The sequence below is a fragment of the Nipponia nippon genome, unplaced genomic scaffold (assembly GCF_047370975.1).
Source record: "Nipponia nippon isolate SJK-2023a ecotype South Korea unplaced genomic scaffold, ASM4737097v1 scaffold_5, whole genome shotgun sequence".
NCBI lineage: Eukaryota > Metazoa > Chordata > Aves > Pelecaniformes > Threskiornithidae > Nipponia > Nipponia nippon.
Window position 1 is genome coordinate 63,202,986 of NW_028262369.1, and position 14,690 is coordinate 63,217,675.

General features: G+C 35.9%; 1 protein-coding gene across 5 annotated transcripts in view; it reads right to left on the reverse strand.

Annotated features, from left to right (window-relative positions):
- The window catches only part of NCKAP1 (NCK associated protein 1), a 62,162-nt gene that overhangs the window by 31,741 nt on the left and 15,731 nt on the right, over positions 1–14,690 (reverse strand). For 3 of the 5 annotated variants that reach the window (XM_087732391.1, XM_087732388.1, XM_087732386.1), the window contains 9 exons: positions 6,732–6,824; positions 6,472–6,528; positions 5,309–5,451; positions 5,130–5,220; positions 2,812–2,949; positions 2,011–2,059; positions 1,379–1,535; positions 699–755; positions 83–179 (listed from right to left, as the gene is read on the reverse strand). In XM_087732391.1, coding sequence (XP_087588517.1) covers positions 83–179; positions 699–755; positions 1,379–1,535; positions 2,011–2,059; positions 2,812–2,949; positions 5,130–5,220; positions 5,309–5,451; positions 6,472–6,528; positions 6,732–6,824 — 882 coding nt within the window. The remainder of the gene's footprint in view (positions 1–82; positions 180–698; positions 756–1,378; positions 1,536–2,010; positions 2,060–2,811; positions 2,950–5,129; positions 5,221–5,308; positions 5,452–6,471; positions 6,529–6,731; positions 6,825–14,690) is intronic. The other 2 variants (XM_087732387.1, XM_087732390.1) reach the window with 1 other exon arrangement.

The following is a 14,690-nucleotide window of genomic DNA, read 5'->3' on the forward strand; positions in this document are numbered from 1 at the left end:
CCCAAACAAACTAAATGTCATATTATCACTGAGAAACAAAAAGTAAGATTGAATAAATGCAAAACATAAGAACTGTAATTACCTTGGGACCCAACAGGCCTGGCTGATCAGACAGGACAGTAGCCAGTTCTTTGAGTGCAGAACGTAAAAACTTGCGTCTCTCTCTATGCATTGAACCACTGCATCAAAAGAACAAACTGAAACATCATCCACTGTGCTAACCACAGAACATTTGATTTTACCAAATGCGTAAGTCCAAGCGTAGGCAGCTCATATCATACCAACTTCAGTATCTTGAAGGATGTGGTTCAATTAAAATTGGCATCCCCATCACCAATGCTATATATTCCTGAAGTACAGTTAAATTTAAAACCCGATTTCTCTGCCCCTGCTCTGTGATTTGCATTTGACTCCACTAAAACATTTATATTTAATTTGTATTCACATTAAGTAATTAGACAAAAAGAAACTGGAGAGTAAACTAAATGCTTCCATCCTGTAAATTTGAAAAAAACTTGGGATGTTAAATTGATAATGGCATTAAGCAAACCCAGACTTAGAAGAAAAATCAGTACATGATCACATTTGAATGTGCACAACTGATTCAGAATTCAACGAATCCTGTTTATACATTCTTTATAACTTTGTTAAGAAAATCAACACTAAAATCTGTCAGGAAAACTTTGCAGGACACTTACGCATGTGAAACAGCAGCTTCTTTGCACTCTCTGATGTCATTAATACGCTTGTTGTAGCTGCAAGTAAAAAACAATGCAATACGGTAATAAGTAGCACAATTTAGCAGGAGCTGAATGGTACTTGAGAGGAGCTGCAATGCCATAGCAAGCAGGATACAGCAAAAAGCTCACAGAAGACTTAATTCCCTGATCAGAGCTAAACGCTAAAACTGGATACCCAAACCAAAACTAATCTCCACTGAAGTGCTCCTGGTGTTCGCTGGTAGAGATCTCAACTTTGTTTCTGTCTGCGTTTTCATATGATATATTGCAAGAACAGTGGCAGACAAGATGCAATTTTTCAACCAAACTCTGCATTCATGACATCATTACTTTTCACTAGGTTAAGATTTAGTGGGCGAGATCATTAATTTTAACTTTTGCCATTTTAGAGACTGATTCACCAGACTTTTTCAGAACTGAGATAAAAAAAGGCATGATGGTTATGAAATCAGGCTCCTGGAAGTTATGCATTAAAGAAACAGTCAAGATACTAAGCAAAAATGTTTGTGTACTGACTATCCTCAAGCAAAACTTACATGAAGTAGAAGTAACATTTTCAAAACAGTTCTTCAAGAAATGACGCTTTAAGAGAGGTTCTGAAAGGAGAAAAAGAGCACAAAAAAAAAAAAACAACTTACCCTCGTATGTTTACAAACAAGTCTTCTGCAGCTTTGTGAATATGGAATACTTCATCTCGAAAGAGAGCCAAGCAAGAGCTGCTTTGAAGTGCAAGTTTCCAAAGGTTCAAAGCTGTAGCATCACTATTTAGGATTCCATGGCACAAAATAAATCCAACTTCAAAAGTTTATATTGATGCGTGTCACAAACCAGAAGCACAAAGACAGTAAGAGAACAGTAAGATTATTACGCATTTTCTCTTCAATAGTTCATCGATAAACTGTTTCATGGATAATATAGTTTTATACATGAAAAAATACCCCACACTGTTCTAGTGGAAGTATTTTTGTAATATTTTCGTAACATGAATTCCTTAATCCTGATACTACTCAGCTATTTTCATCAGAATTACTAAACCCTTCATTTTTAGTCAGTCTGGAATAAACTGATGATACAACTCCATTCTGGCATATGCTGAATTCTAACTTCACTGTATGCAAAAGTATGATACATACAAATGAGATTTAGTCAAGTTCTTTAGAATCTAATTTGAATACAACAGCTTTTCTACAGTACAGAAAAGCAAGCAGTCTTTTAAATGTTAACTATTTTTTTAATACAACCACGAGCTGTTTCGGTAGATTTTACTCACAAATGATCCATTTTTCCATTGCATCCAGAGAGAGGTATTCACATGGCATCTGTTGAAAAAACAGTAATTTGTATCAAACTAATTATATAAAAGACAATATATTTCATAAGAAGTACTTTTTAGAAAAAAAGGTACAAATAAAGCCTTAAACGCTGATGAATCATGGAAGACAGCTTATAATTACTAACAGGGCATTGTTTCATCCCTCTAGAAACTGAGGGTTTGAACATGAAACGAGCTTCCATACCCTCCATATATTTTGTTCAATACCTTGAACAAAACAGTGAACGATTTTTGACAAATGTTTAGCTTCAAACAAACATTATATTTAAGAATATCAAAGAACTAAAGGCTTTTGATGTATGTTAATCACAACGTGACAGCTGTTAATGCTTGAATTTTTTAGAAATATGACCACTCATATCGCAACTGAGGGAGCAAAAGCAAAGGGTAAAAATTTTAGAGGAAGTATCAGGTCTGACTCTCAGTCTGTTGCCCCACAAACATCTGAGACAGTACACAGGATTCCTTCCTTCTACACTGCAGAAGTTAACATTGCTTCCTTTCATCTTTTGACTATCAAATACTGGAAATGAAGGCATGAGGTAACCAACAGAAGCTTTAATTGATGTGAGAAAACTTCTCTCCCATACTGAAGTATTCAGCTCTCCCAACTAACCTATTTACATCTCTTATTAAAAGCCACATGAAGGTAATTAAATAGAAAACAAAACATCTCTACATTATTTTATGGGAAACCTTGCTTAACTTTATCATATAATGCAAATTAAAAGGCCATACTGTGTCAGACTGTGCAGGATTAAGCATTGTACTGGGGGCACTGATGAGGCTCAGTAGTTGTGCGTTTCTCCACTGGTCAGCTGAGAGATTTCTTCGAGGATAGACCATCTGGAGTGAAATCAGAGCATCTGAAAGGGACTAAAAAGGAGAGCAATGATTAGTTTGAAGATGTCCTCACGGCTCAGTCTTGAATAAATATCCAAGTTCTTTACTTCGTGTTGTGAACTGTGTATTGACACTGCTATGCTCCAAGAACAAGAGACACTATTTTATCAGTAGTGCTGCTTTCTCAGCATTATTACTAACAATAATCAAAACATTTTATTGAACTAGTTCCGAAATTAAACCTGAGGTTAAAACCCATTGCATCTAGTTTATTTCACATATAAAAGACTATTCCAGGCTAAGGGAGGGATGAAGAGAAGCAGAAGGTTTTGATTTTTTTTATTATTTTTTAATTAAGAGTTCTAAAACTCTGAGTTCAGAATCAGAGGACATGAAAAAAATCAATAGGGGACAACAAATCTGTCACGTATAACTGAAAGTTGCTCATTATTTATTCAAGCATCCCAATTATTGTGTTATTCCCTTCTCTGACACTTCATTTAGTATGTCCTTCCTTCTTTGCTAGCAAATTATAATTATTTTGAGCAGATACTGTCTACAGGAGCATCTGCATAGCAGATTAAGCTTATCCAAGTAAGTGCTGTCCCACACCTTCTCCCTGTTTTTTTTCATCAACACTGGTGCTTGTATGAGTCCTCAGGGAGCCAGGTCTAAGCATTACGGCAGCAAAGACGGTCACTCAGGCAAACAAAAACAAAACAAAAAAGTCATCTGCTGAAGCTAATTTAAAGGACTAAACAACTGTCAGGTTTACTGCAAAGTAGTGAGATGACGGAAGGATAACTTCAGTGTGCAGTTTCCATGAGAGTGTAACCCAAGGATTTGTTTCTATAGCATGGTGCCTGAGGGGATCACTGACCCCAATTTATACCTTTGGCACAGAATAAGCAGAAGAGCAAAAATCAGACTGAAAAATGGCTTTACAAAATGTTTCAAAGGAAAAGATTGGTCCATTATTAAATACGAAAGCATAAACAAAAATAATAGTGAAAAGTGAAGCATCTTTGCTAAAATGTATACAAGAAAAGATTAATTGCAAATGAGATCCTTAGCTAAATAAGTCTTAACAAGACAGGAATCATGCAGAAGAAAGTATAACAAAAATAAGATTACAGCTTATTTAGACAAATGAGAAGTATTCAAAACTATTTCACTTCAAAGCACTTAGAGAAGTCGGTGAAAAACTCTCTGAACTTCTAGTGACTATCTTGAAAAGTTTAAGGAAATTAAGACAAATCTCAAGAGGACTAGAGAAGGAAAACACATCTTGTACCTAGACTTCAAAACCGGGGGCAGAGGGGGACGGACCGCAAACCTTAAAAACTTCAGGCAATAACTTAGCATTTAACTTAAACTCCTCCCAAAGATTCCAAAATAAGTTGTTAGGCAATCAATTTCCAAACACCCAGAAAATAACACCTTTATAAATTACAGTCTGTCAGCACCGATCAAACAAATCTTGTTTCCTTTGACAGAGGAGCAAGCTTAGTGGACAAACAGGAAGTGATAAACAGGATATACATTGACTTTGGGGAGGCTTCTGTCACTTTTCCAAGGGATTCTCATATGAAAATACAGCCCAGATAAATCATCACAGAATTGCAGCACAACCAGCTGTGTAAGAATAAAAGCTTAAAAACATTTGTACAGAAAAGGCTAAAGGAATTGGGTTCATTTAACTTAGTGAAGTCAACCGAGCAGGGTACACAATGTCAGCTTTTGAGCATAGGGGATATCATTAAAGAGGCAGCGGTGATCTCCAGCATCCCTAGTTTAAGGGCAATCGAAAGCAAAAACCCTCAGGTTTCAAAACAGAAAAACACATTCATCTAGGATGGTAAACCAGGAAAAAAATGGTTTTGTAGAAACATGAGGAATCTCCTTAATTTCAAGCTACAAACCAAAACACAGATGTAGCTATTATCAGATGATCCACAACTGATTTTTAATCAATTTCAAATCCTTAGTGAATAAAATGGAACCTTACCAACGGGTCTTAGCATTCCTGTATTTCTGTAGGTTGTTATTTAATAGGATATCAATCCCCAGCCCCAGACATCCATTATAAGTAAACTCTCCTGTAAAATTTATACCTAATGGCTTTTGACAAAACGAACTCCCGCATATTTACTTTTTTATCTCTGCTTCTCTCAATTAAGGTTACTGTGCTCCTGTGAAAAGTAGTTACATACTTTACTGTGAGGTACAAATTCCTCCATCATTTTCTTTAAAGGATTTTCATAATCCACAATCATCTGGCCAAGGCGTGGATATTCTCTGTCACTAAAAGCAACAACAAACAATTCACTCAGGTGTAGTTAATATTAGTAGTATTATTATTAAACACACTTCTTACACAACAGATTTTTACCTTGCTCCATGTGTCATTTCATGGGCATAGTTATACAATCCAATGATAGCCTTCCTTTCTTCAATTCGAGACAGCAATATCATTAGAGTTGTGTAGGTTATAATCAAATCTAGGTAGTTCTTTGTTAAATCGAAGTTTACAGTCTAGAGATAAAAAACAGTAAATTATCACTCTAAAACTTTCAGAAACAAGTATAAAACTTCTTCCTTACCTTTCCACCAATTTTCACCATTTTTTAGATACGATGGACTGTCTTGATCAAAGTTTTTGTTCTGGTTGCATACAGACTTTGTATAATCTTAATTTATTCACTCAGATCCCCAGAACTGTTTGTATTCATGAAACCAAGCATGCAAATAAATCTTTCCGGGCTCAAGTGTCATAGGTTGGCTGACAGATATGAAAACTTTTCTTGGATGTTACTAACCAGTCAGCAAGTGCCTTGGCCTGTGAATTATATTTTAATAAGACTCTGTAATGTAAAAACACTAGTGCATATTCCACTGGCCTGGTAAGATCATTCCATAGGATATATACCTGCTCTTCTTTCATAGTATGAAACTAAGTCAGCCAAAATTTATAATAATGACTAAAACTAGCAAGGTGACATTATGAACATCAGGAAAGAAAGTTGACACCAAAAAGAAAAGGTGTTTGATGTTTTGTTAGGGGTTTTTTTGGTGTTTGGTGGGGTTTTTTTGTTTGTTTTTGTTTGGTTGGTTGGTTTTTTGTTTGTTTGTTTGTTTTTTGTTGGATTTTTTAAAATGTAACACCTTTAGCTGCTGTTGTACTTGCTTTAGCCAACACCAGAAGTGACCTCCTCACAGATCTCCTAGGTGGACAGCAGTTACATTCCTGTTTTGTAAGCCTACGTGGCTTAAGCATGTAGATGACAGAATAAACTTGCAGATACAATAAAGGAAAAATTACAGAAAGATTTGTACGCCTGGTAACAGACAATCCTGTTACTGCTGTCCATGTTTAAAATGGTCTTATAAAAGTTAGAGATCTGAAGATTACAGTATTTTTATTTCTATTGCATTTATAACCAGAGATGTCATGTTCCTTGGACTAACATAAACATGTCCTTCTAATTCTCCACACAGGACTCTGATTAAAAACATTTGAAAGTGGCATTTGAAAGTTTAAACCCAGAAACTTACAATATCAAAGAAGACTTGGCAAGCATCAATAGTGTTCAGCAGCTCACAAACATGGTCCTTGAAAAACAAAGGAACAACTTTAGTTTAAAAAAAACCTCAGTAAATCACTTTACGATGCTTAGTGATGGAGACTGATTTTATTTTTTTTTTTTAAAGAACAGAGCTACAAGTCCAGCTATTTCATTATATAGTGTTATTTCATAAATAGAAAGACAGAAACCTGATGTGACAGAACAACTGGCATATTTGCAATACCTTACCTTAAATTCCATAACATCAACAAAAGTGAAGTAGTATAATGCCAGGTTTTTCAGAATCTCCGATTTTTCTTTCTGGAGCTGAGCAAGCTGTTGCTAAAAGAGAAACATAAACATGCACACTGTTCTTAGAAGAACTTGAGAAGACCGCTGAAAAATAATCCCTGTGAAGTGCAGAGTAACCACCAGGCTACGCAAAGAAGCCTTAACATGGTTTTCTAAGACTGAGGTTCTGCGTGTCTCAAATACACACAAGAGTTCTCAGAACAGATCATTTTAACAGCTGCTGACTACACTTTGAAGATAAAAGTCAAATTAGTACACATTAGTACCAAAGTCATATTGTTTAGCTCAGCTAGAGATGAAAATGGGTAGTTAGGAAAACAGTGTTATCATATGTATAATTAGCAAAAGCAGAACAGTACGTGAGCACAAATCAGTATGACCAAAAAAAAAAAAAAAACCCAATGACGTTACTTGAAGTGGGAGAAAAGAAGGTGGCAGGTTACAAACTTTACTACAGAAAAACATTATGCTTTTAAATTCTGAACTTACCAAAAAGAATATCCAGGCAAAGCCACGTTAAGCATGCAAAATAAAATGTAGATACAAACATAAAATACAGTAACGGTTCTTTGACCAGTTCCATATAAACACAATAATACATTCAAACAAAAGCAACAAAATAAAGAAACAAAAAAGAAGCAAAACACTAGCATTAGACACTGGTGGATAAAATGGAAGAGGCAAATGTGAATACAAAGGCATAAAATAGTTCACATGGATTTTTCTTTTAAACAGACAATGAAATATCATTTAATTTCCATATTTTTCAAAATTTTCTGGAGGAACCAGACAGATCACTTAATTACAATTAAGCACACACACAAAAGAAGCAGCTGTTACTGAACTGCCATACTGTTTATCTATGTATTACAGTCTCACAGCACTGCAAGAATCTAATTATTTAACTTGCAATATCCAGCTACTAATTAAGTCTCTTTCCCGATATATGAATTGAGTTAAAGCAGTCATAATACTCAATATGAAAAAGCGCCCTCCAAAAAGCTGCAAGATTTTAAATTAAAGACTGACAAAGTTAAATAGGATTTTCTTCTCAGCAAGAGCAATCAATTATAAAGAAAGATTAAATAAATTGTTTCAAATTGGTTAGCTTATTGTCACGAAAGGTTAGAACTGAATACGCTTCTTCATCTCCCTCTCTTTATAAAGCTGTGCTCTGTGTTCTCAGTTTTATGTAAAGCATGAAAATTCCTCTAAATTCAAAAAACAGACTACCTGGACCACTGTATCATATGTAAGATAATTTTTGCTTCTTTCCTCTTAATTTTTAGAAGTGATTATGATTTTTAGAAGCCTTGAGCTCTAAGACTTCCATTATAGCCAAGAAAGACAGGCATATACAGAGTTACAAGCAAACTGGAATGGGTACATTATAAAATACTCCTGCCTACTTTTAAACCACAGCAAAGGATTTAACTTTGAAGGTCCAATTTTGAATGCCTGCCCTATATAATACTTAAGTTTCTTTCACACAGTCATTAGCTGGGACTTAAATGAAAAATGGGTGCAAGTACACATGCTTATTCTGTAACCTCTCATGCACTAGGTTATTTCCATTTAAACTGCTGCTGTACAAAACCTGTTTTCAAATATAAGTCCTATGACTTGCATTTTGATCCTCAGTATGTATTTGCTGCTACCTTTCCCAGTGTGTACCTTAAACTTTAACTGCCTCGTGCTCAGAGAACGAAGCATCCAGCATCATCATACTCAAAGCCTGGAGCTCCTGCAGGTCTGCACAGCTCCAGCAAACCTCCAGGCCAACTTGCGTCTCTACTCAGGACCTCCCCAGAGGAAAGAGCGCTTTGTACTTTCAGGGCTGCTTCATCAGTCAACAGTTGTTACGATGAACATTCGTCACTTAAGATGCTTGGTTTTAATCTTCATCCTGCCCCTGTCGTTTAATCTATTTATTGCAAGTGATTTGTTTTTAAAAGACCAAGCAGAAATAGGATTTGCTTCTGTGCAACTAACACAAGTGTGAATTGGATGAATTTGAGGAGATGTTGCATGATTTTTCAGAAACAGACCATATGCTATTGTTCAGAAATAAGAATAATTCTAGCGCAGAAAGATGACGGAACCAAAACTTGCATTACGACTGCACATATGCTTTAACAACTTTTTCCTACTGCAATCCTAACTCACACTAAACGAGGTGCAATGCTAAGGGAGACTATCAAGATTATAGGTTGTTGTGCACAACATCTATGTTTGGTATAACAAGTAGCAACTGAGGACGTGACAGTTTCAAAGCCACAACACATTTGGGCCACAATCCATGAAGTGGGGAGATATGGCAAATAGAGAGACAGTGCTGGGAACTATGCCTGCAAAATAAATAATCTTTTTTCAGAAATTCTGTGAAGCTGTACATTAAACAAGAGAATATAGGGGGGGGATTCGTTACACTCAACCAAGAACTAAGGAATCACTGCTGTGCACTGTTAACTAGTTACCTGTATTCCCAGAAATACTGATACTTAAATGATGCTAAAACTTTCATACAGAGTTAAGGTGATCATTCTTTGAACTCGAGTGTTGAGGGTGTAAGAAAACTTTTTTTAAAATATTAGTATCAAAGTAAAGCAACACGTCAACTGTAATCACCGTTAAATCAGTATGATGCAAACAGTTCAATTCATACAGCACAGCCTGACCAGTGATGTTTAAAAATACAGCTTACAGCATGTAGGGTCTTGGTTGTTTATTTGCATTTTTATCACTCAGGAATGTGGGTGTAGCTCTTTTCACACCCACTGCAACAAAACTTTCCATTACTGATTTCTTAACAGCTGTTAAGAAATAGCTGGTGCTATATATTTGGTTTGAGGCTTTTTTCCTTAGCCTGCATTTCCGTTTATCAGCAAACATTTCTGTTTCCAATATTCAACAAAAGTTTTAAAATAGGATAAGCTGAAGAAATAACTCTTAAAACGTTACTAGCATCAAAAGATTATACCAGAGGGTGAAGCTGACACTTTATCAAGTACGTTATCTACAAGAGAAGAAACTGATCTTTACCAAGTTGTCTTGTGCCTTTCCTTCTTCATACTAAACCCCCAAAATCTTTACACAACTGATTATGTACACAGAGCAAGTACATTAAAAAAAGCGCATTAAAGGAAGCAAAAAACAAATCAGAAAGTGGAAGACAGACTCACTTAAAGCTTACATGAACACAATGGCTCAGAGACAACAAAGTAATGACACAGATGCTGGCGTACTAACAATGTGAATAAATACAATTTAATATGAAGGCACAGGAAAAATACGAGACAACTAGAAAGGGTTGTTCAGAGAGTTTTATGTGTGGAAAACCAGAGGATAACTGTAGTTCTGTAACTATTTTATCACATTTAATTGACTGGTAGCAGTAGTATGTGAATAAATGTCCTATTTTACAATCCGTGAATAGACAGTAGGTACGGGAATTTTCTCCTTCTTATACCAGTGTAATATTTTTCCTGCAAGTATGATCATTAAAAACTTGTATTTGTTTTCTACAAACTGACACCATAGATATTACAATCTCCTCAGAGAAAACACCATCAACTTAATCTTACTAGCTGGAATACAAGCCTCAAAAAGCAGTATTACAAATTCTGACTGGTAAAATTCTGGGGACAGGGGTAAATCATCACTGTCAGTATTCTTACTGTCATTTATTGTACTCACTACGCTTGCCACCTGTAGAGTCTTCAGATAAAGATTTTAAAAATTCAACTCATGTGAACAAAGTTCTGCATCTGCAAAATCCATAGCAGAACGGTGGGGAGAGAGAAGGATCTAATCAAATGAAGAAAATGAGGTTTAAATTCTGTAAACTAACTGTAGAACGATGGATGTGTCCTTGGTTTTGTTATTTCCAATTAAAAGCAGCCTCTGAAGTGACAGGCTGCATATAAAAAGAGATAATGGAATATTTAACATGTTTACTAACTAATGTTTCTACTGCAAGATCTATTTTTGGTTTGTTTTCAAGTTTCTAGCACTAAGTTAACTCTTTTGAAAAGAAAATAGTCACCCATGACCCTCCACAACTGTCACTGGCCCCAGGATTGACCATATTATTAACAATGGCAGACAACTGGAGCAGCGAGGCTCCTCTTTAAAAACTGATCTACCTGTCAGTCATAAGGAACAGTTTCCCCATTCTCTCACTTTCTTTTACATAAATTCATACAGTAATTCCTACATTAGGCTTATTACATATTATTGTATTGTACAAGCTTTGCCCACAGGTCTTGACATTTCCGAGGCAACTGTTTACAGAATAGAAGTCCCGTCTGTGCTATTCTATAGATAAAAACGTTTTGGACATACGTCTCTAGATGCCTGCATCCTTACATTTATGTCATGAAATCATGAAAGACTTCATTGGAAATGCATGAAAACTAATTTTGGAATGCCATCTCAGTAACACTGCTTAACTAAAATACTGTTTAGGTATTAATGAGGTTTTTTTGTTTCTCTTTTTTCCTAATACCCAAGCTCTTAAATTGTCAATCATCAAATCAAAGAGGATTTCAGTTTTAATGGATGAAGAAAACAGGTTAAGTATTACAAACATTCACTCCTTTGCTGGTATTGCATACACTATTAAGCAACAAGAGTGAGCACATGACTAGTTGGTTTAGCTTGGCAAGTGACTCATATGGACTGATTTGACTTACAGCAGTGTACTACAATGATTTATTACAAAAATTGATAAAAAATAAATTGGTTTTGGATGCTACTCCATCTCAAATTCATGCACAATCAGGGGTTGAGCCATGAATATAAACATCGCTGCTGATAGCACTTACGATTTTGAAAAAAGATAAGTTACATTATGACAGTTCTGTTTGGTGAAACATTTTAAAGAGACTTTAAGATTTCACATTACCTTTTGGAATCGCTAGGAAAAAATGCTCACTTTCAAATGACAGGCTGAAAAATTTTACATACTATTCTCCGATTATATTATAGCATAAGTCATTTTAAGCTGCGAAGTCAGTCTTATGCAGGCAACAACTGAAGATATCAGACATGATACTGCGTACAAAATCAGAACAGCAGGTATGGTTGGATCAGAGCAAGGCATGAGCAGAGCAATTTCAATTCTGAATGATTTTTAGTTAAATGTAGATAAAATTTTATTTGTTGCAGATATTTTGCTGTTTCTTCCGAAATAAACTTAGTACATCCTATTCTCAAGCACAAGAAATCTCAACTGCTTGTACAAAGCTGAACAGAGACTAGTTACTCGTTGTCTGGCTTTACTCATGCAGGGAGATCTCCTGTAAACTAAACTACTGCCCTGGTGAGTTTTGGACAACCAATCTCATTTGCAGTCCCTTCAGCAATGTATGTTCCTTGAGCAGCAGTGAGCAGAGTTGAACAGGCAGCCGTGCAAGGAAAGCACGGCATCCTCTTACCTGGAAAAGATTTCAGTCTTCATGGCCAGGAACCCAGTTAGTTTTGTGGTAGAATACAGGGAGTTGGGTTTTTATTGCTTAAGTAAGCAATAAGGTGTCTGAGAAATCGAGTCTCCCAGACTCGACAGACAGATATAGAACTCCAGAAAGCTGGGGAAAAATATTTAAGTTTACTGAATTTGGGGATTTAAGTTACTTTGCTTAAGCTAATCTTAAGAAATCAGCTGCCACGGGTGTTAATTACCCTACCGTTTCCTCAAAAGTTTTTTAGAGAAAAAGAATTACCAATACATGAGGCAGCACGGCTGAGACCCCGATTTTTCCTTGGAAGAGAATTTTATCTAATTTCATCTATTTAAATTTTATCTAATTTTATCTATTTAAAGTTATCTTCACTAGCATTGTGCAAATTACAATATTAAAAGCTTCCTTAGAAACAAGCAGACAAACAAATTACATCTTCCTTTTGACACTGTACTCCTTGCAGGGGCTGAAAGGAGTATTTCAAAAAGTTAAGTGTTTTGAAAAAGACTAATTATTGGAAGCACCTATCACAACTTAAAAAGCAAGATTGGTTATAAAGAGCATATTTCAATAATTTTATTATAGAAAAAAAGCATTTAATAAAAGCATGCATTAACATGTCTTCTAATAAGCTTTGGCCAAGGAGGTCCAGCCACGCTGTGCCCACACCACCTCTCCCACATCCAGCTAATTTGCTACGCAACCAGCTCACTATAAAGTGAAACCATGAAAGACAGAGTAAGCAGACCAAACATACATACTGGGATCTAAAAGGAAAAAGCCAACACACCCATGAACAAAAAGTAAATAAAATGTAAAGTGAACTGATTTATATCTACAGATCTTAACCCAGGCAGGCTGGAAATGCTCGCATTGCTTGTACTCTACTCTCATATGATCTTATTTTCAGTCCCTGCTGGCATAATACAGCAGAAAATTATTACAATTTAATCTGGGAAATAACGCCCCAAAATACTATCTCCTAAGAAACTGAATGTGTAGTCAATATAAAACACAATGGAATTGATACGAACAATACTGGGAAGATAGCTACTAAAAGATGAAGATTAGCAGTATGCAGAAAACATGGATGTTTCTCCCACTAACCATTCACTTACAAACTTCCGAGTAATGTTTCCCTGGTCTGCTTACTGCTAAGCAATGACTAAGCCTTAACGTCTCCAGTAGACATTTAAAAATATAGGACATTTTTCTACAGGGAAATTGCTGCGGAGCAATCTGAATAACAGAAAAACATATGTTCAAGAAGGCTGATATTCCCACTACTTCCCATATGTGGTGCTTTGGAAAGCAGAAAGGAAGCTAGCTCCATCACACTAAGACACAGCTTTACCTGTGCAGGCAGCAGATTTTTCAGACCCCACACACAATCTACAGAAAACCTACATCTTTTCTCCCTGCATCTTCAGTTCCCCATTGTGAAGTATTTTCTTCTGGTTTTACAAAGGCATTAAATGTTAGCATTGGCTGAGAAGAGCAATTTTTAGGTCCTACTACATTTTTTTGGAGTTCTGTATATTCCCTTTTGATTTCTCTGTGGTGAGAACTTTGCCTGTACACCTTATAAGAGCATGAGGTCTAAAAAACCTTCAGAAAAATCAGGCTGCTTCTGCATCGCTTACTTTGGAACTTTTCTTCTGAAGCCAGTCAAGGAAATTCAGTAAAAATAAACGTTACCCTGAGTCAATACTAGCACAATCAGATCACTGAGCTGACCAAGAACGATGGTGCTATAAAGCTTTTTGGAAGGCTTCTCCAATTTAGAAGGCTTTTTCAAAGCAAAGCTTTAGTCAATTTAAAATAAATATAAATACTAAGGTTTCCCAAACACAGAAGATAGATACTCTTTATTATTATACAGCTTCCTTTTCAAATAGGACTCTGAAAATGTTTGTTTCTCACTTTGTCACTCCTTTAATTTTTTTGTTTACATACACTCCCTCCTTTGCAGGTATTTCATACACTATTAAGCAGTACTACATTGCTGGCCAACATCATTAACAGTTGATTTAAGAGCTCAGTCTTCAAACTGCACATTTGCAAGGTTATGTGGCTCACGATGGTGACTGGAGAAGAAAGGGCAAGTGTAAGAGATCACAGGGACTGCCCGAGGACAACAGGAGAGAGTGAGTTATGAACTGAGTTCATCTGTAATCGATCCTCTGGAAGATGAACTATTCCATTTTAATTTTTAGCCTGGTCAGCAAGGATTCATCGGGCATTTCATTTTTGTTTGAACTGCTCATAAACTTTCACTCTTGCTACAATACTGAAAATCAGCAATTGTCAGACATCACTCCAGTCTGACTCAGCATGTCAAACACTGAAGGAGGAACATAACCAGGAGCTGTATTGTTTGTGAATAAAGATGTGAAAGCTATCAACAGCAAACATAACAGAATCACTTGTTTCA